We start from the raw sequence: 19130 nt of genomic DNA on the forward strand, positions 1-19130 counted from the left end.
ATTTGACAGCAACAAAGGACAGCAAAAGAAAATTCTTCACGGTAAGTAACATAAGAGAAAAATTAAAGATAAAGTCATGAACCCTATAAAAATAATTAACTTAGTCGGGGGGATGTCCCACGACCTATATAATAGAAAGTTCAAGTTCACAAATGATTAATTGTTTCATTCCCTATCAATGTACTGTAAAAGAAACACTCAAATAATCACACAATCAATTATTCGAGGTTACTGTATGATATAAATATATATATTATTCACGAATGACATGAGAAATTCTAAATGGCGATAACTGTTACAGTTAGTTGTAAGTAAACATCTATTTCTACTGCCATGATTCCCTTCCGCCGGGTCATATAAAACATGATCGGCGGCAGTGAACGGGCTGGACACATCGGTGGATAGCTAATTAAGTATCATGATTAATTTTGTTTCATTAATTTAACGAACGGCTGACTAATTTTGTAAATACCGCTAAAATACGTCGATAACTGTTCGGTAGCCAAAGGTAAGCTAAAATACAACCAAACAATTAACGGGGTAGAATCGGATTACACACTATCCTCAAGGTGGCATGGCACTCGGAGCATCCTTAGCAAAGCAACAGTTCGACAGCAAATGTCATTATACAGACAACGAAATCTGATGTTACTATGAATTTATTACTTACATATAAGTGCAAGCGTTTTTGCAAAAACAATTAGCTTGACTTAAACCACAGGAGTCTTTGCAGACACATAATTTGTATCATGTAATACAGGGGCATGAAAACAACAGAGCCTCTGGTTTTTTTATTTCCTAAAGATTAATACATGGAAATTTAACGTGGACGAACATAAAAGTCATACATGATCTTGATGAGGATGAAGAATGCAGACAAAAGGGTAAACCTTTGGTGATAACCTATCAGTCTCAATGCCTCAGCTCTCTGACGAAAGCGGAAGAACCTTGACACCTGGGACCCCTCCGATCCTCTTCTGTGAAGACAGTATTCATTCCTATGGGACTTTAACACTCCATCACATGTACCAGCACTACCGTCTCTACATGCATTACACCCTAGACATTGGTTCCCATATTCCCCTTTCACAGGCATGCCACGAGTAGATGCTAACACATCCTTTAGGATGCAGGGACCTTGGGCTGACACTGAAGGAGAATGATGCTCATGTTTCAAGATTCCTTCTCTCTGGTTAGAATCACAACGTGCACTCTTTTTGGAGGATGTGGGTTTCCTGGTATGGAATTTCGTTGTCTTGCCATTCTTGGTCTCCCCTTTGTCTATAACAATGTGGTTCCTTTGGCCGGAACTTGAGTGTGGTGAGGGATCCCTAGAGGAAGATGGTTTCCCGGTGAAATCTGTTGGGGTGAGTACATTTCATAGTTAGTTAGTAAGCTATGTAACTGGATAAAACAAACCAATGATTGACTGCATGAGAATCATAGGCGGATCCGGGGGCTGGGTGGGTGTGTGTGTGTGTCAATGACCATTGAAACTCGGGTGAAAATGAAGTGTGCACCCTCCCTTTTCTCAATAGTGTGCACCCCCTCTTTCTCAAAACGCTGTATCCGCCCCTGAGAATACGATTAAACTTTATTATCCATTCGTCACCACTCGCCCCTTTCCGTAACCGCCATTCGGCTTGTCCCGGAATAACACGAGTTGGTCACGAATGTTTATTATCATGGGCGTTGGCCTAGTGGTTAAAGCATTCATTCTTCACCTGGGGAAGACCCCCACATGGGTACAATGTGTGAAGCCCATTTCTGGTGTCCCCCCAGCTGAAATATTGCTAAACGGGGAGAACTCACTCACTCACTCACTCACTCTATTTCCATTATATGACTTTTACAAGCCATGCTGATATGATCAACAAAGGAGAATGTTCTATGGATATACAGAGTCTTCATTACAACGCATTTGGTGTTTTCCATCAAGTGTTGCAACACTGTTATCAAGATGTATTTAAGAAGTTGTACATCCTTAGAACTATCTCAGCAGTCATATACACTATTTAAAACGCCAAAAGAAACGTTACCCTCCTACATTTATGAATTACTGAAAAACTATCAAAGATATGTTAGAAGGTATTAGTTTACAAGAAAGCTTAACAACACAGCTTTATGCAAATCACGAAACAAATTCTCAAATGCATTCATATTTAGGTGAAATGCATCTTTTTCGTAAGAGTTAAATTGTCCTATTTTCGTCCATGCCGAAATAAACCAATAACAGTGATTTAGATGTCAACAGAAAGGTTGAAATAAAATTCTGGGTTGAGACAAAGATAAACCATTTAAAGTCACAATTTTTCAACTATTAAAGCAAATAAACAACTGTTGTAGAGTGTGTAAAATTGTAAAATAATCATTCCTGTGATTTCCGTCTTTTAAGACATTTTCTGCTGATTTGCATTAGTGAAAACACGTAAAACGTGTCTTTGATATTGTGAAAAAATATTTAGGAACATCTAAAATTATTTTTGTTGACATTTTTGCTTGCAAAGTAACATTTTTCCATTTTCGGTTCACACATAGCAATATCAATCGGCAAAACGCAGCAGTATTCAAGCAGTATTTGCATCCATTTCACATGCAGAATGATTCTATAGGGTATGCAGAGAGCCTAGAATACATGATATGATACACAAGTACGATATGCCACGATTAACAGCTGAAGAGAGAGAAAGAGCCATTGTAATGAGGTCGACATACAATGCTGTTGCCAACGCCCTCGGATGCCATCGTATCACGGTTATAAGACTTATTCAGGGCTTCTGACAGAGCGGGATCACCGCAGACTGACCAAGAAGTGTACATCCACACATCACAACGCCAGCTGAAGATAGGTACCTCCTTCATTAAGGAAGGAGGGTAACGTTTCTTTTGGCGTTTAGTGTATGTGGAATAGTGCTGTATTGAACAACAATCAAACCTCGTAAGTCCTAACCCTGAATCTCTAATTGCAGTAGTCCATAAATGTTCATGACAAGTGGCAAGTCCTAATTTACACTGGCAATCTGTGAGGGCTCCCTGTTTTTCCTACATCGGAAAAGTTATATAAACCATTGGTCTGAGACCAGCTATAGACAAGTTTGATCTGGATCGTAGTTTCCATAATAAAATCAGTAAGAAGAATCCACAGTGAGACAAGTCAACGAAAAATGCATTTGTGCAACCATAACATTGGTAAACAAAACCACAGTCTTTACTCACTTCCTTGTTTAACCTGTTCTTCTGGAGGTTTTTTAATCAGATCATCCAATATCTTGATGGTGTTGTAGTTTCGATCAAAGTCTCGTGAGATGGTATCTCGGACGCTTTCTCCGCCTGACCATGCGACCTCAAGCTTGACCCACTGACCAGACACGTTCAAAGACCTGTTGGTCCTCTCTTCCCAACGGATTACCTTAACAAGATAACACAATCATAATCCATGCATTTCGCCAAATACGCATCGTTCATATCCCCCAAAATGTTAGAAGAACCGTCATTATTCTACTATATAATTACTGAATGTGGGTACACCTGCTTTGATGAACATAATCTAGACTGGATTTTGTTCAAATGTATAACTCCTCTCTTTGAAAATTAAATTAACGAAGAATCATTCAGGGCGTGTCTCGCACAGAAAGTTATTTATCCTTCTTGTTTTAAAGGTTGTTACATGTAATGCTGCTATATTCTATACAGTACCTCCTTCCTTTCTTTGTCTATAACCACAAGTTTCCACTCTATTTCAGTTTCATTATCGGTCACGAAAGATCCTTTCCATTTCCCTGATCCTCTAGGGTAGCAACTGTCCATCAGTACACAACCTCCAGGTTCCCAGCACCCCAGAGTCGGTGTCGAGCCAATAATACCTAGAACCTTTCCGGGAGGAGTGACGTAGTTTGTATACACGTCTACTTTACAAGTATTGAAAATGATGACTTCATTTTCCACATTCCATTCTGAATGGACAATGACACTACACTTTTCGATTAAAAGTAGTCTTTCATTTATTGTTTCGCGCCTCTCTATTTCCCCGTCGTGACCAAGAAGAAGCCACGACCAGCGAAACTGTGTGTCGGTGGGTACCTTCAGGACTGCTTCCCAAACTTGTTTTACGCCGTCTCTGCTAGAGCCTTCAACAACTGGCAAACACCTCGCGCGCTGGTAAAGGCCTTGTTCATTTATAATCCGCCAATTTCCTAGCTCTGGAATAGAACCGACGATTGCTGGCTGCTCTCCATCGAGCCGAGCTCGCAAACAAACTCGGAAGATCACTTTAACGTATTGTGGCGGCATGTGTGTGGCGTTTCTTCTCCCGTAAAGATCATAAACCGAAAAAGACGACGACACATGCCGCCATTGTTGTTGTCAGTGGAGACGCGATCAATGTCAAGGACAAACAGAAAGTAGGGTTATCTCCCTTATTGCTCATGGCCCTGTTTTGTTTGTACGTTTATTTTACGCTGCACTCCGCAATACGACACCTAATATCGTGGCTCTGCATATAGTCTAGACCACACAATCCAGTGTTTGACATCATGACTATGGGTGATTGGTGACATATTTTAACTAGAACCCCTAGGTTCACATAGCTGCGCTCCTAGAAGTCATGCAGTAGAAAAACAGTCAATAACACTTTAGACGAGAGCAAAATAAAACGTCATAATTAAATACATTCGCAATATGCAAATTCAAATGCTATTCATATGCGATTTCAAAGACGACCGACAATCATTGACTCTAGATGCTCTGGTAGAGACTGAAATAACTTTGTACTTCAAACAAATAGTAAGTTCTGGGAAAATATTGAAACAGACTGAGCATTTGATATCGATTTGTAGATCTGATGTTAGGCCAGCTGTATCTCAGCGTTGACTAAGTGATCATTTGAGCTTGTGGGGCAAAATTTTGTAGCTGGGGCAGTTCGACTGGTACCCATGAGATATATATTCAAAATCATAAGAGATTTCACATGAGCTTAAAAATGTTTCGCTATAATGTTCGTTCCGGTTTGGAGCCCTAATTGCTGCAGTCTATCTGAAAAATTGCCGAATGTTACATTCATTGTTTTACATTTTGTTCAATTACGCACGTCAGCACCAAACTATTTGTCAATATAGTGTGTGTCGTGAAAGTTGTTCTGTATTCTCATTGGCTGACAAGATGTCATTCCAAGGTTATGACCATAACTATTTCCATAACCAAAAACTAGGGAAACATACATTGTCCTGACTAGTATTTTATAATTCACCAGTTTTCGGGGAATAACTTATCTGCGTCGCTTATATTATCTCTGCTCGACCAGGCTGGGATCTTGTATGGAGACTTGATACGTTATTAACAAATAATTCCAGTGTAATTTCTATAGCACATAATTTCTATTTTCTCCCGTCTGAAGCATAATGAAAAAAAAAATTAAATCGCAGACATCCTGTAGTCACCCATTTGACACAAAAAGGAACTGAGATCACATTTCAAAAAAATGTGTTCGTAGGTATTGTTGATTTATATATAGGGGTAGGTATGCTGGTTTAATTGTATAACATTTTGCTGACAAATGATATGCCTAATAAATTCTATGGTCTATTTTTCAAATTATTTTGACATCAAGTGGTGCCTCCGGCTCTTCACGGGAATATTGTCGTGCAAGATGTAAAATCGGACCGTATTGATACGGTGTAACATCCATTTCTGAAATGACATCAGGAACATTATTGCTTCAGAACCCATGGACTCAAAGAGGAAGTCATCAGCAATAGGCACATATGACGCCATGTCACGTGATACACCCCTGTGCTCATTAACTGTCGGGTGTTTCCATAATATGCGGAAATACGAGTACGTTTTTCATTCGTCACCACTCGCCCCTTTCCGTAACCTCAAAGAAGTATTCGGCTTGTCCCGGAATAACACGAGTTGGTCACGAATGTACGTTTTTGTGTGTATTGCGATTTTACAAACCTCTTGTGATACTTTAGTAACGGAGGGTGACTTTTAGGATGTTTTTTTTCCAAATATCAAAAATAAATTACGTTAGTATTCTCCTTTAAGAATACAGGATTCTCGTTATAGTGCACTCTTTCAGTCCAGTTCTACACACGGTAAATGTTGGAGCAGATATGGTTTGCCGTCCCTCCCATCTCAAAACATACACCCACCATACAAGATGGTACTTTTTATCTACTCATACACTAACTGCCCCCACCTCAAGACACGCACGCGCATACACAGACACACACAAATATATACAAGAAGAAACCTACAGATTATTTGCTGCCACGCGGAATTCATACTTACTAAATTTACACATATACACAGATGTTTAGAGTATAACGTTACATTTTACCACGAACTCTCCAACGGATTGACGACAGTTTTCTAGGAAATTGAACTGGGTCACAAACGTTCTGACGAACAAGGAAGTCCTCTCCCATATGGCAGGACATATCACGTGGTCAGGATATCAGTTTGTGAAAACATTTGTAAACAGAAAAAGAGAAACAGTGACTGCGCAGTATAAACACATGTGTTTCGAAATGATCCTCCTTTGGTTTTTTCATCTGAAACATTCAAGCCGTTAGACAGCCGGTTAATGGCTCCATCGGGGAGAACTTGAAGGGAGATCAGTGGTGAAGCCCATTTCTGGTGTCCCCCGCGGTGATGTTGCTGGAATATTGCTAAAAGTGGCGTAAAAGCATACTCACTCACGCACTCACTCACTCACTCAGATACTTCGGCCAAGTCACTTGCTTATGGGTACAGAACTATTATATCATGTTATGTGGTTATAATGCTGGTAATTACTCGGGTATTATATGCTTGTATGCTTCAATGAAAGTTATATGATTTGTACGTGAAATATGTCACCAGTCATTAATTTTTCGTGAATGTCAAAGCGGAAGTTTCTCCATTACGGAATTTGAGATGAGGCTTCGTAAACATCCTGGCTGCAACATGACACTTATATTCTGATTGGTTGAAAACTAATTCCATGTTGAGATTTTTTCTGGAAAATACATTATATATAGGAGCATATAGTGTTTTGTTCACAGCCTCGAGCTATTTTGTGGCCATGGCAACCACTGTTATGTTCCGACTGCTCCTTGCTGTGTGCTGCAGTGTCGTCTGCTCGGCCTGGCTGTTCAAGAAAGGAGGCGGTATTCAGTTGGCAGACTATAGGAAGTAAGTTCGTCCATTATATCTTGAAACAATGTTGACAATCGGACTGGTTAGACCAATCCTATGACACATGCTCATGGTTCTGACTGATTCGAGTTTATTAAGTCGCCAGGATCTGCTAGATTGTCAATTCATCATTTTTAAAATTCTTCCTTCGACACTCCCTCTTACCTTTATCCCGATTAAGGGATGTCACGAGTCTATTTGTTACATATCTGACCATGTAATTAAAATAGAAGTATTTTTTATAGCTAATTACAGTTTGACCCCCTTATAATGCAACCATTTCTCCAGGAACATGTATGTCGTTATAACCAGGGCGGTACTATATCCAGGTGTCACAAGATCCCAGGCTTTCTTTACGTAACGGTTGTTGATTGTTTGCAAGTTGTTTGATGCCAATATGATTTATAAAAAGTCCAAGGATTAACTGTTGATCAGCTTGACCAAAGTTATAAAGCCTCACGTAACTACTGAACTGATCAAAACAGACATTTTGAACTGATCAAAACAGTTGATATGCCAAGTGGGCCTTTTGGCATTAAACTTAGCATTATAACCAGAGATATTTAATCTGAATTAATCTGGCAGTGGCATAACCAGTTTGGCGATATATCCAGGGTATTCCATTGGATGGAAATATACTACCCATCAACAGCTTAGACTCACTTAAAGCACTCACTATATGTTATGTATATATGTATGGTTACATCGAAGATGAATTTCTCCACTAACTTGGGGGAACCAACTGAAAACCTTATGCAGATGAATTGCACGAGGATCATGCATCAAATTGCTGTAAAGCATGTGCAAATATCATGCATGTGAACAGCTGCGTTTTGGTGTAAAGTTGTGTTACGAATTCGTCAATTTTCACCGAGTTTCATCGTTTATTGAACTCATGACAATAATCTTTTCAACGTTACAAATGTGTTTTACAATACATCAGTTCAGGTGTAAACAGTACCTTTAAACAGTATGGGAAGTTTTGCAAAATTTATTTTAGAACAGTTGACTTAAGTAAATGGCTACATTTACACTAGTGAGTCTAAACTTTTGATGGGGAGTATATGTTCTTGAAAATTTTATGGTGCACTGTATAACATGCGTGTTGAAGCACCACGTGGCTTCGATTGATAAAAAAATATGGACGTGAGAGAGGGTGGCCCAGCAGGTTCGAATCTCTGTTCTCCCCGACTGTGTTATCTTCATGAAGTAAACATCTAACACCTGCAGGGGCGGTGGGGTAGCCTAATGGTTAAAGCGTTGGCTCGTCACGCCGAATACCCGGGTTCGAATCCCCACGTGGGCACAATGTGTGAAGCCCATTTCTGGTGTCCCCCGCTGTGATGTTGCTGGAATATTGCTAAAAGCGGCGTAAAACCAAACTCAGTCAGTCAGTCTAACACCTGCATCAGCCAAACTCTAGCAGCCAAGCCGTGGTATTGTTCAAAACAGGGTAAAGTTAGCTCATTCATTATGAGTAGTGGGTTCATCAAGAAACGCTGTTGAGTGTCGTAAAAACTGTTCCTATGTCGGCCTGGTTAAAGTAATATACAGTCGTTTTCAGAGATGAGACAATCAACTGATCTGGCTGTCGTCAGCAAACAAGGATTAGTCCCTTCTCTTGTTCATGATGCAGACTGACTAGTATTATAAAGAACAGTTTTCTGCAATATCGTATTTGTTGTTTGATGTGCAAGTGATACATGGGAACTATTCTATATTACTTGTAATACTTGTTTTTTCTAAATTCATTTTTTCCCTGTTTGGTGTGGAGAAACTCTTTCGTCCGAAAAGAATATCCAGATTATCTCATTGGGAACTCTAATACCGCACTCATGATTTGTTAATGTGGAAATCTGTTGATAGGAATATTGAAAGACAGCATTGACCAGGCAAAGTGACCACACCCCATGCGTGTGCAGGTTCGAACCCCGTCTTTTAACTGTAACATTACCGACCTGATCAACACAGTTTTGAAGTGTATCGTGTTTTCTTCCAGTTGTTTCTGCAAGGCTGTCAACAACCTGAACTACGCCGACATAAGGAGCGACTTCGGCTCCATACAGCGGTGTCGAGGCTTCCCGATTTGCGGCTGTCGCAGGTCGGCCATGATGACGTGTGGGACCCAGTGTGACAGGAAGGTGAAGGAGTGGGTGTGTCATCACAACTGTGGGGGGAATCCGGGCGTCAGTGGTGTCCAAGTGCGTGCCTACTTCACAGCTAGCACTTGTCATTCCAATACAGCGCATACAGTATATCAGTGTGGTTCCCAAATGAACTGTGCATTTTGAGACTGGTGGTGGCGAAGTTTGAAATAAAATTAATATTTTATACCCTCTTTTACAGACGTTTTATTTTCTGCATGCTCCATGACGCGTTAGGTGTGTCGATGTCACAATATGAATGTCCTCTGCTGTCTAAATATTGGAATGTTTTGGTCACGAATGAACATGGCCTTTGTCATAAAATGGGCAAATTGCGGATTTGACATTATTAAACGAAATCAGGTTACAGGAAATATTATCTGTAAAATGTTTTTCTAAAGTTGGCACAGTAAAGAAAGAATGGCAATTTTTATGTAGGACCGTTCATTAATTGGGAAACTCTTTTAGTTAAGATTAACAATTCTACAATTTGTTTACCGCATTTAATAGTTTTCAAATTTGATGCATTTACGAGTACAGGGGTAGGTACATGTGTGTTTTCATGCAAATATATTCTCTATTTGGAAGTTTATCACCAGGCATACTGTGGTAATGAATGGAATTGTCTGTCTGTCTGTCTGTCTGTCTGTGTGTGCGTGCGCGTATAAAATGTCCATACTTCCTTGGTGTGTACATGATATATAAAAGAAAATAACAACCATGATGTCAAAATACTCTTAATTATAAGCTTTCTCCCGTCTCCGGAATTTATCAACGCACAACTGTTAAAATGTCACCACAAACGCTCAGTTGACAGCTGATACGTTTCATGACACAACAGACTGACACTCACACACAGCTATGTCAGATGTTACAGAATGTTGTTACAGCATGTTATAGTTTATAACAACAGCTGAGCAGGTAAAGTATACAAACCAATTATCAATTAACTGACACATATTTTATTGACAAAAACGACGTCAAAAGGAATCGTTGAATCTACGAGGCTACACAAAAACGTGTATTTTTCATCAACACGATTAGGAATAGATATTGCTATGCACACTACTACTACTACTACTACTACTACTACTACTACTACGACTACTACGACTACTAAATAATAATAATAATAAACTATCGGCCTGATTATATGTAAAATGCAGATTGAACGACATTTGATTTTATTGTTTCAAGTAAGGGATTGAACATGTAATGACCGGAGACATTTTTTTAGGTATACCGGACCAAAGCCGTTTCTTCTGTTTTTTATAAAACCCGAGGTTAACATAGCCGACCTCAATGATGTGTACACGTTCATTTCTCATACAAACATTTATTTGCAACCCCATCCCTCACCAAAAACGCAGTCTAAGGTATAGGCATTACACTGCAAGTTTCCATGAGAAACAATATCTGGGGATCTGTATGTTTTAGCCGTAGATACAATGTTTCTTTCATTAACAAACGTATAAATTTAGTATTATAGCAATGTTTCGATGTTACCTTAAGCCGCTGTCAAGGAAGGTACCTAATTATACCTATATAGATGAATAATTCTTGTAACGTCATCATTATTGTTGTCAATATGTATTTTGTGCAGGTCACAATACATCCTAAATCACCTAATACCCCTACTTAAAATTGAAGTGATTCTTATTCCGCCAGGCTGAACCTGTGGCTAGTACATTTTGCATTGACAGACATAATGGTTCATAGCAGTAATGTAGGCATCAGGCACACAAGACGTTTCAAAAGGATTCCTTCTGAATTATTCCCGAACGTGTTGCAGCACAAACAACTGATACAATAATTACAGAAGTTCAGCAGTAATATTCACAGTAGAACAGTGTTAATATACTCATGCCAATAATGGTTGTCACCCCCTTCAATTTTTTTTAGGTGTAAGGTGTAAGGTTTGTGTGGGGTTGGGGTGGGAAGGGGGGTTACAACCATTATTGGCATGAGTATATATAATAATCAATAGATTTGTTTACAGTTTTGCATTGGAATGGCATAAAATATGTAATCAATCGTTGAAAGCTGCAGGGTTTTACACAGACTTTTAAAAATGGTAGTCATGGTGACTCACAATATTTCTTTTTGGGACTCATTTTCAATATTTGGGAGTCATGAAAATTTAATGTTTCTTTGTGTTAATCATTCTCAGTATGTAACTGTGTATGTCACAGGTGGAGTCACCAAATGAAACTGCAGCATTGTTCAATGCAAATCGCCAGGATTACTGTCTCCTCTCTGGAACAATCTGACAGCTCTGTAAAAGTCAAACTATCATCGAACAATATCATTTTTTGCTTATCAAATCGATTTTATTGAACTAAATTGTGATGGCCACCCATAAAACTTGCGTCAAGTTTGACTCGTATGATAATGTTTTGAGAGTTGTTTACAAACTTGTTGCGTCAAATACGCAGGAATCATGCGTCATGTAAAACCCTGAAGCTGAATTCAAATATCAGATATATACGCATATTCTAGAAGACATTACTAAATAGTAGCAAAGTTACACGAAGAAATACAACTATTATACTCTGAAAATCGATACCACCTTAGACTATTTACTGAAACACCAAAAACTAATAAATTCACATAATTACCAAAAAGGGCAAAGCCCATCTGTAACAGCATTACATAAACGTTAAGTTCCATGTGGACAGACTGAACGGGTTTCGTAATCGGCTGACAAACTAATAACCCTAGACTAGTTTATAAACGGATAAAAACTACTTATCAACAGGTCTTTAGAAAAGATGTTCAAGGTTGATATACTTTACCAAAGTTCCATAATCACTCTTTGCCATTTATGTTACGGACACACAAATATGTTGTACAGACAAAGTTCTCCTTTAAGCCTGCTATATTTAATTATCTTGGTACCTTTTACGAATGAATGTGTAGATGCTTATACATGAAATGGACATTGGAGATTCTGGAGAGAGATGCATGATACCCCTAAAAAAGGTCATAAATGATATAACATTTGTTGATCAAATACATACGTTTTTGGGAGATGAAAAAATATCACGTTCACATATATACCACGTTTGCCACTGGTTGTGTTGCGACACTCGTTGGTCACGAACACAAAAACTAGTTTTAGAATGGACGTTCCTAAGCACTGGTCGAGATATGTTATGAAACTGAACAGAATGCGCCGAATGTTCAATCGTGGGTTATCTGCCCTTGTTGTTCTTGAAGACCATCAAGAAATCCCAGCACCTCATTGTGGAATTCTTGATAGAAGGGAAACACTGTTGCTGGGGGTTCGTTCCCGACAATATCGTGCTCTACCTTCCCGAGGATACTCTGTAACACTAGAATACAATTATGTTTCATGTTAATGCATGAATATTTGTTGGTCATGACCAATGGAAATATATAGTTTTTCTGTTCTTCTAAACGAGAGGACAGCCTATTGAATACTTCTCAAATGGATTCCTACTCTCTGGTGAGTGGAAATGTTCATGTACCTTATGGAACCCTCCCTAAATTTCCCGAATTTCCTAATTCGTAAACTCCTGGCTACTACTATTTATATTATCTTACCTTCATGTAAAATACTTTAATTTCATTGGTCAGTGACACATTAACAAGTTTCCCCAGGAGGGTGACAACTGGAAAAAATATTACCCGTTGCCACGGTAACCGCCAAACTCTCCGCCGAGAAGCTGTATCGCTAACAATCGTATGTCGCATGCAGTGCCCGAGTTCGAAAACCGTTCGATTAGCTGTTTTTCAATTCACTATGTACACATTTATTTTACCGACTTTCACTGCTTTATTTAAAGTATTTCATACAATGAATCGTTTGCACACTCAACTTAAACATAATTAACCATTTTTAAAGCAGTTTTAAGCTTGTCAGAATATATTTCACTGATTTTAAAAATCCAATCGAGAGTCAGACGCCATTTTGTTTACGTATCATATATACTACCCATCAAAAGTTTAGACTCACTAGTGTAAATGTAGCCACTTACTTGTCCACTGTTCTAAACTAGCTTTTTGCAAAATATTCCATACTGTTTAAAGGTACTGTTTAGTTATGAACTGGTGTATTGTAAAACATATTCGTAACATTGAAAAGATTATTGTCATGAGTTCAGTAAATGATTAAAATCTGTGAAAATTGGCGAATTCTTAACAAAACTTTACACCAAAACGAATCTGTTCACATGCACGACATTTGCTCATGCCTTTCGCAATTTGAAGCATCATCCTTGTGCAATTCATCTGCATCAGGTTTTCAGTTGGTTCCACCAAGTTGGTGGAGAAATTCATCTTCGATTTAACCACATACATATACATAACATATAGTGAGTGCTTTCAGTGAGTCTAAACTTTCGATGGGTAGTATAGTTGGAAGCGATATTCAAAATAAAATAAAATTATATTTTGCACATTTAACATGGCGATAAGATAAATACGTTGTATGCTTCTCCCTCGGGAGACAACTTATAGAGCATCTCAACTTGTATTCATGAGATCGCTGGTGTTAGAATACAGACTTGACAAAAACATTCTTACCATCACTCTCATTGATCAGTACTGTTGCTGCATGACATGTTGTATAGATCTTGCACTGTTCAACCACACCGTGTCTTCCTCCCGACTCGCTGCTCTCAAAATACGACCTGAGTTCCTCCTCCGTGACGTGCTCTGGCAGCTCCTTCACAACCAAGCCGACCGGCGCTCCAACCTCGACAAGGTCTACTTGATGACCGTCCAGTTTACGCCTCGAAGCCTTGGCGTGACTCTTGCTGACATCTGACGACATTGCTGACCAGATGTATTGTTTACAACAACATGGCCCAAACGTATAAAATAATATGTTAAAAATTAAACGATTAAAGATATAAACAAAGATACGTCATGAGAGGAGGATGGAAAACATAGGAAAGTATATCTATGGTTCAGAAAACATGTATAAGCTTATAGGGTGGTTCACGGAAAGCAGACATGGTTAATGGGACGGGCAAGGAAAACAGAAAATAATTTTATAGGAAGGGTACGGGAAAACAGTGACAATTTTATAGGAGGAATACTGGAAAACATAGACAATTTTCTTGGGAAGGTACGGGAAGACAGACAATTTTATAGGAGGAGTACTGAAGAACATAGACAATTTTCTTGGGAAGGTTCGGGAAGACAGACAATTTTATAATGAGGGTCATTGAAAACATAGACAGGTTTACAGACACAGTCATGGGAAACACAGACCTCGAGAAAAACATGTATATGCTTATAAGGAGGTTCGCAGAAAACAGACAAGCTAAATGGAGGGGTCAAGGAAATTATAGACAGGCTTATAGGGAGGGTCACGGGAAATACAGACAGGTTTATAGGGAGGGTCAAGGGAAATATAGACAGGTTTATAGGGAGGGTCAAGGGAAATATACACAGGTTTATAGGGAGGGTCACGGGAAATACAGACAGGTTTATTGGGAGGGTTAAGGGAAATATAGACAGGTTTATAGGGGGCAAGGAAATATAGACAGGTTTATAGGGAGGGTCAAGGGAAATATAGACAGGTTTATAGGGAGGGTTAAGGAAAATATAGACAGGTTTATAGGGAGGGTCATGGATAATATAGACAGGTTTATAGGGAGGGTCATGGATAATATAGACAGGTTTATAGGAAGGTCAATGGAAATATAGACAGGTTTATAGGGAGGGTCATGGATAATTTAGACAGGTTTATAGGGAGGGTCATGGATAATATAGACAGGTTTATAGGGAGGGTCATGGATAATATAGACAGGTTTATAGCAGGGCCATGGATAATATAGACAGGTTTATAGGAGGGTCATGGATAATATAGACAGGTTTATAGGAGGGTCATGGATAATATAGACAGGTTTATAGGGAGGGTCATGGATAATATAGACAGGTTTATAGGAAGGTCAATGGAAATATAGACAGGTTTATAGGGAGGGTCATGGATAATATAGACAGGTTTATAGGGAGGGTCATGGATAATATAGACAGGTTTATAGGGAGGGTCATGGATAATATAGACAGGTTTATAGGGAGGGTCAAGGAAAACATAGACAGGTTTATAGGGAGGGTCATGGATAATGTAGACAGATTTATAGGGAGGGCCAAGGAAAACATGGACAAGGTTATAGTGATGGACATAGTAAACGTAGACAGGTTTATAGGGACAGTCTTGGAAAACACAGACCTCAAGAAACCTTGTAAAATTGACATAGTGTTTACGATTTACCTGCTATTTCGTCTTCCATTGTAACAAGGGCAATGTGATTGATTCTGTCATCAAAATAGTCGATCGTTTCCACTCCATTGTCACATATGACCTCCAGGAAGTTGATGAGAGTGTCTTCTGCACAGTCTGGCAGATTCTGTGACGAGATCAGGCTAGATTGATACCTTGCGTGTGTCAACATGACCATCTACTAATATATCACGCTGAGGTTAAGTAAACTGGTTTCATTCACGGCTGATTCAAATGGTTGAAACATCATTCCAATCTAATGTGAGAGGGAATCCCACAGCGATACATGTCTGATGACTACTTTTGGAATTGCTTTTGGATCCATGTACTATTAAGGGAAGCAACCGTGCACAACGAAATCAGCACCGTTGATGACTGGGCCTTCATTACATCCAGTCACAGGCTTGATTCTTGCAAACAATGTTGCTTGCCATAACCACAAAGACGGTTTGTTACGTACACTATAAAAGCAGAACGACCTTAGAAATGGCCATCCCAGTGACCTGGGCCTTCACTAAAGGTCACCGAAACCTTAACACTTCAAGGCCTCATCCTAAGGACAGTACTTACAATATTGCATCCGACTTCAGGAAGCAGTTATTGGGTCCTCATTAAAAACACATTCTAACCTACGACTTGCAGAGTAAGTTTAACCTTTAATGTCACAAACATCTCAAGAAAAAAACAAGGGTTGTGGCATACACACCATGTGATGTCCTCATAAACCATATTAATATATATCATGTGCTACATATTAAAAGTAGGTCACCGTGACCTACCTCTTGTGGCATAAGACTGACATAAATTGTCATATTTACTTTCACAGACTATATAACCAATACAAGAAAGTTATCTGCAGAAAAAAATGCGTTCGCGATAATTTAAGAAAGAACGACCATTTCGAACCATTCAAAGGATAGTCGTTATGTCCTGTTATCGACGTCAACGGAAGCGAGGCTGTTTGCAGCGAATAGCGCCTGCACAACGAATAAATCATAAAAGAAGAAACTGACGCAGTTTTACTTTCGTTTTATACCTAGGCCAGTGGGCTGTATTATTCAGTATGGATATGGGCCCATGGCCTATGGCTGATATACATACTGAATAACGACCCAACCACATTCATTGGAGGCGAGTTAACACGTATGAACTTGTTGGTGATCATGTCAGTAATCTTCGTCAAGGGTAGACAAACCTCCATTACTACAACACTGAAAAATACTTAACGGGGAGAACTCAAGTCAAATCGAAATACGATCTCGTTAATTCGTATCAGGCTTTTTCCCTGTATCGTTAATGTTGTATATCATTATATATCACTATACACAATAACTGTTACATAGGACTCCATTACCATCCTCGTTATATATGCGCTCTGTTACAATGTTAAAATGGGAATTATAGCTACTGATCATATGAATGAATAGGCGCACGACCAAAGAAGAACTCCTCACTTTAGCAACTAGCATTCTCTTCTCCATCATCAACACGCTCTTCCTCTTGTGGAGATGGCGGGTATCTGTACCGGAGACTGACACCTTAACCAAGCGCTTGTTTGTCAGTCCAGAATGAGTTTTCGTGTTGAAATGTGTGTGTTAGTTTCGTTTTCAAACGGGAGTCACGTGATTTCTTTTAATGCACACGATCGAACCTCAGCATGTGACGTCCTATACAAGTATAACGGAATGGAATGTCAGCTGTTGTGCATGAATTCAGTTACGAGGTCGCTGTTTTAGCATCTGTCCAGCCATTCAGGAGGCGGACACCATGGAGGGGCATCCTACTATAGTGCGTTTGGCTCAAAAGCGGACCGATGAATTGCAATCTAACTCGAAAACTAATAAACATATAATACTCAATGAAACGCTGATCATAATCAAAACATCACACCAACTCTGTGATTTGTTTGCAGAATTTATGTCCCAAAAATTAAAAAGTTGTTTAACAAACTATCATTAAAATATTGACACAGTTCACTATTTGTTACGAGGGAGGAGTGCAGAGAAAGGGACAGCCAGGTGATAGAGGAGCACGTGCACAAGTGCCGACAAGTTATTGATTCATTAACCTGTGCTGTCCCTTTCTCTGCACTCCTTCCTCGTAACAAATAGTGAACTGTGTCAATATTTAATGATAGTTTGTTAAACAACTTTTTTAATTGTAGGACATAAATTCTGCAAAACCCTCACAAGGTTGGTCTGACGTTTTCATTATGATCAGCGTTTCATTGAGTATTATATGTTTATTACTTTTCGAGTTAGATTGCAATTCATCGGTCCGCTTTTGAGCCAAACGCACTATAGGTACCTGTGTGGGAAATCGAATCTGTACAGCGAGTCCTTACAGGACGTGCAGACTTTCAGTGCGAGTTTAGTTTTACGCCGCACTCAGCAATATTCCAGCTATATGACGTCAGTCTGTAAATAATCGAGTCTGGACCAGACAATCCAGTGATCAACAGCATGAGCATCGATTTGTCTTTTATATTAACGCAAAATAAAGAGGCGTTGATGCTTCCTTTGAACGGGAGACCACTGTCCGCATAGCGGCCAGTCGTCACCCTGTCAAACACAATCAGGTTTTATGCCGATTTTAGCTATATTCCAAGAATATATTGCTAGCGGTTAACTTCCAATATGGACTTCACACATTGTATCATCGAATCAAACCCGGGTTTTCGACCTTAGGAGAGAAAGTTTCAACCACAAGGCTACCCCAACACCCGCCCTAACAAGTTGCAGATCGAGCAGGTGATTTTACAATAAGCTGGTCATACGTGGTTTACTGGCATTGTGACAGTACGGCTCTTCAACATGTCTTCACCCAATATTGTGTTTAACATGCTTTTCATTTAGTCATCCTGAGCAAAATTTCCTTAGAATGTTAACCACAAAATTACTTTCTTACTAATTTTGGGCGGCTGCCACAGCCATCCCAGCACCCTCAAAAATACACATTTACACATGTCGGGAAGTTGGAAAACAAAACACGACCAATCGATATGAAAGGAATACCGTCTTGTGTACAGATTGAGGTCGCCAGCTGAAGCTGAACTGTGTAATGTATGCACAGAGAAGTGTGAATGTCGTCTTAGCAAGGTCAGGGCTCCAGATAATTTTTCAACATCAGGAGTACGTACTCCTTATTTTTTTAAATATAGGAGTACTGGAAAAACTTAAGAGTACATTTCGAGTACTGAATGGATTTTAATGGCGTATGTGATCTTGTGTTTCGTTTCATATATGCACCACAGCATTGCTACTCTTTTGTAAACAGGTAAAAAACAATAAAACAATACTTTTTTCAGATAAATACGTCTGTAAATGATTCTAAGACCGTACACCATTGCTGTGCTGCGTATCTGCTACTGTTTCTAAATTATATCCTACCGTATCGTGCATATTTTTTATCCGTACATACGCCCCTTATCTGGAGCCCTGCAAGGTATTTTAAGAGGGAAAATTGGGGTCTTATTTTTTCTCTTAGTTAAACCATAACAAACATTTTGAAAGATATCAAACGACCACGTGTTATAAAACCCCAATATGTTT

General features: G+C 39.2%; 3 protein-coding genes across 4 annotated transcripts; 1 reads left to right on the top strand and 2 right to left on the bottom strand.

Annotated features, from left to right (window-relative positions):
* Positions 1-643: 643 nt before the first annotated feature.
* Positions 644-4360, bottom strand: LOC124282639. Its single transcript, XM_046718667.1, has 3 exons — positions 3697-4360; positions 3217-3409; positions 644-1359 (listed from the first exon to the last, which is right to left on the bottom strand). The coding sequence occupies exons 1-3, from the start codon at positions 4288-4290 to the stop codon at positions 821-823; spliced, it is 1326 nt and encodes a 441-aa protein (XP_046574623.1). The 5' UTR covers positions 4291-4360; the 3' UTR covers positions 644-820.
* A 2644-nt stretch (positions 4361-7004) lies between these two features.
* LOC124282640 lies at positions 7005-9512 on the top strand. Its single transcript, XM_046718668.1, has 2 exons — positions 7005-7176; positions 9179-9512. Exons 1-2 carry the CDS (start codon positions 7067-7069, stop codon positions 9468-9470), a joined length of 402 nt encoding a protein of 133 aa, XP_046574624.1. The 5' UTR covers positions 7005-7066; the 3' UTR covers positions 9471-9512.
* A 757-nt stretch (positions 9513-10269) lies between these two features.
* Positions 10270-17181, bottom strand: LOC124282580. Of its 2 annotated transcripts, none has more exons than XM_046718587.1 (4): positions 17034-17181; positions 15571-15706; positions 13872-14111; positions 10270-12658 (listed from the first exon to the last, which is right to left on the bottom strand). In XM_046718587.1, the coding sequence occupies exons 1-4, from the start codon at positions 17061-17063 to the stop codon at positions 12507-12509; spliced, it is 558 nt and encodes a 185-aa protein (XP_046574543.1). In that variant the 5' UTR covers positions 17064-17181; the 3' UTR covers positions 10270-12506. The 2 variants fall into 2 exon arrangements, with proteins under 2 accessions (XP_046574543.1, XP_046574542.1); XM_046718586.1 differs by having other exon boundaries at positions 13872-14123.
* Positions 17182-19130: the final 1949 nt, after the last annotated feature.

Source organism: Haliotis rubra, unplaced genomic scaffold (assembly GCF_003918875.1).
Source record: "Haliotis rubra isolate DU_JTF1 unplaced genomic scaffold, ASM391887v1 Scf30, whole genome shotgun sequence".
In the NCBI taxonomy this organism is placed as follows: domain Eukaryota; kingdom Metazoa; phylum Mollusca; class Gastropoda; order Lepetellida; family Haliotidae; genus Haliotis; species Haliotis rubra.

What these genes read in the sequence shown, in the direction of transcription:
- LOC124282639 (XM_046718667.1), bottom strand. Translation starts at nt 4,290, where the DNA reads ATGCCGCCACAATACGTTAAAGTGATCTTCCGAGTTTGTTTGCGAGCT. An exon ending in TAGACAAAGAAAGGAAGGAG is followed by an intron (nt 3,410 to 3,696) that starts GTACTGTATAGA and finishes TATCTTGTTAAG; the next exon opens with GTAATCCGTTGGGAAGAGAG. An exon ending in AGAACAGGTTAAACAAGGAA is followed by an intron (nt 1,360 to 3,216) that starts GTGAGTAAAGAC and finishes TCACCCCAACAG; the next exon opens with ATTTCACCGGGAAACCATCT.
- LOC124282640 (XM_046718668.1), top strand. Translation starts at nt 7,067, where the DNA reads ATGGCAACCACTGTTATGTTCCGACTGCTCCTTGCTGTGTGCTGCAGT. An exon ending in CAGTTGGCAGACTATAGGAA is followed by an intron (nt 7,177 to 9,178) that starts GTAAGTTCGTCC and finishes GTTTTCTTCCAG; the next exon opens with TTGTTTCTGCAAGGCTGTCA.
- LOC124282580 (XM_046718586.1), bottom strand. Translation starts at nt 17,063, where the DNA reads ATGATGGAGAAGAGAATGCTAGTTGCTAAA. An exon ending in AGAGAATGCTAGTTGCTAAA is followed by an intron (nt 15,707 to 17,033) that starts GTGAGGAGTTCT and finishes ATCTCGTCACAG; the next exon opens with AATCTGCCAGACTGTGCAGA. An exon ending in ACTGATCAATGAGAGTGATG is followed by an intron (nt 12,659 to 13,871) that starts GTAAGAATGTTT and finishes ATTGTATTCTAG; the next exon opens with TGTTACAGAGTATCCTCGGG.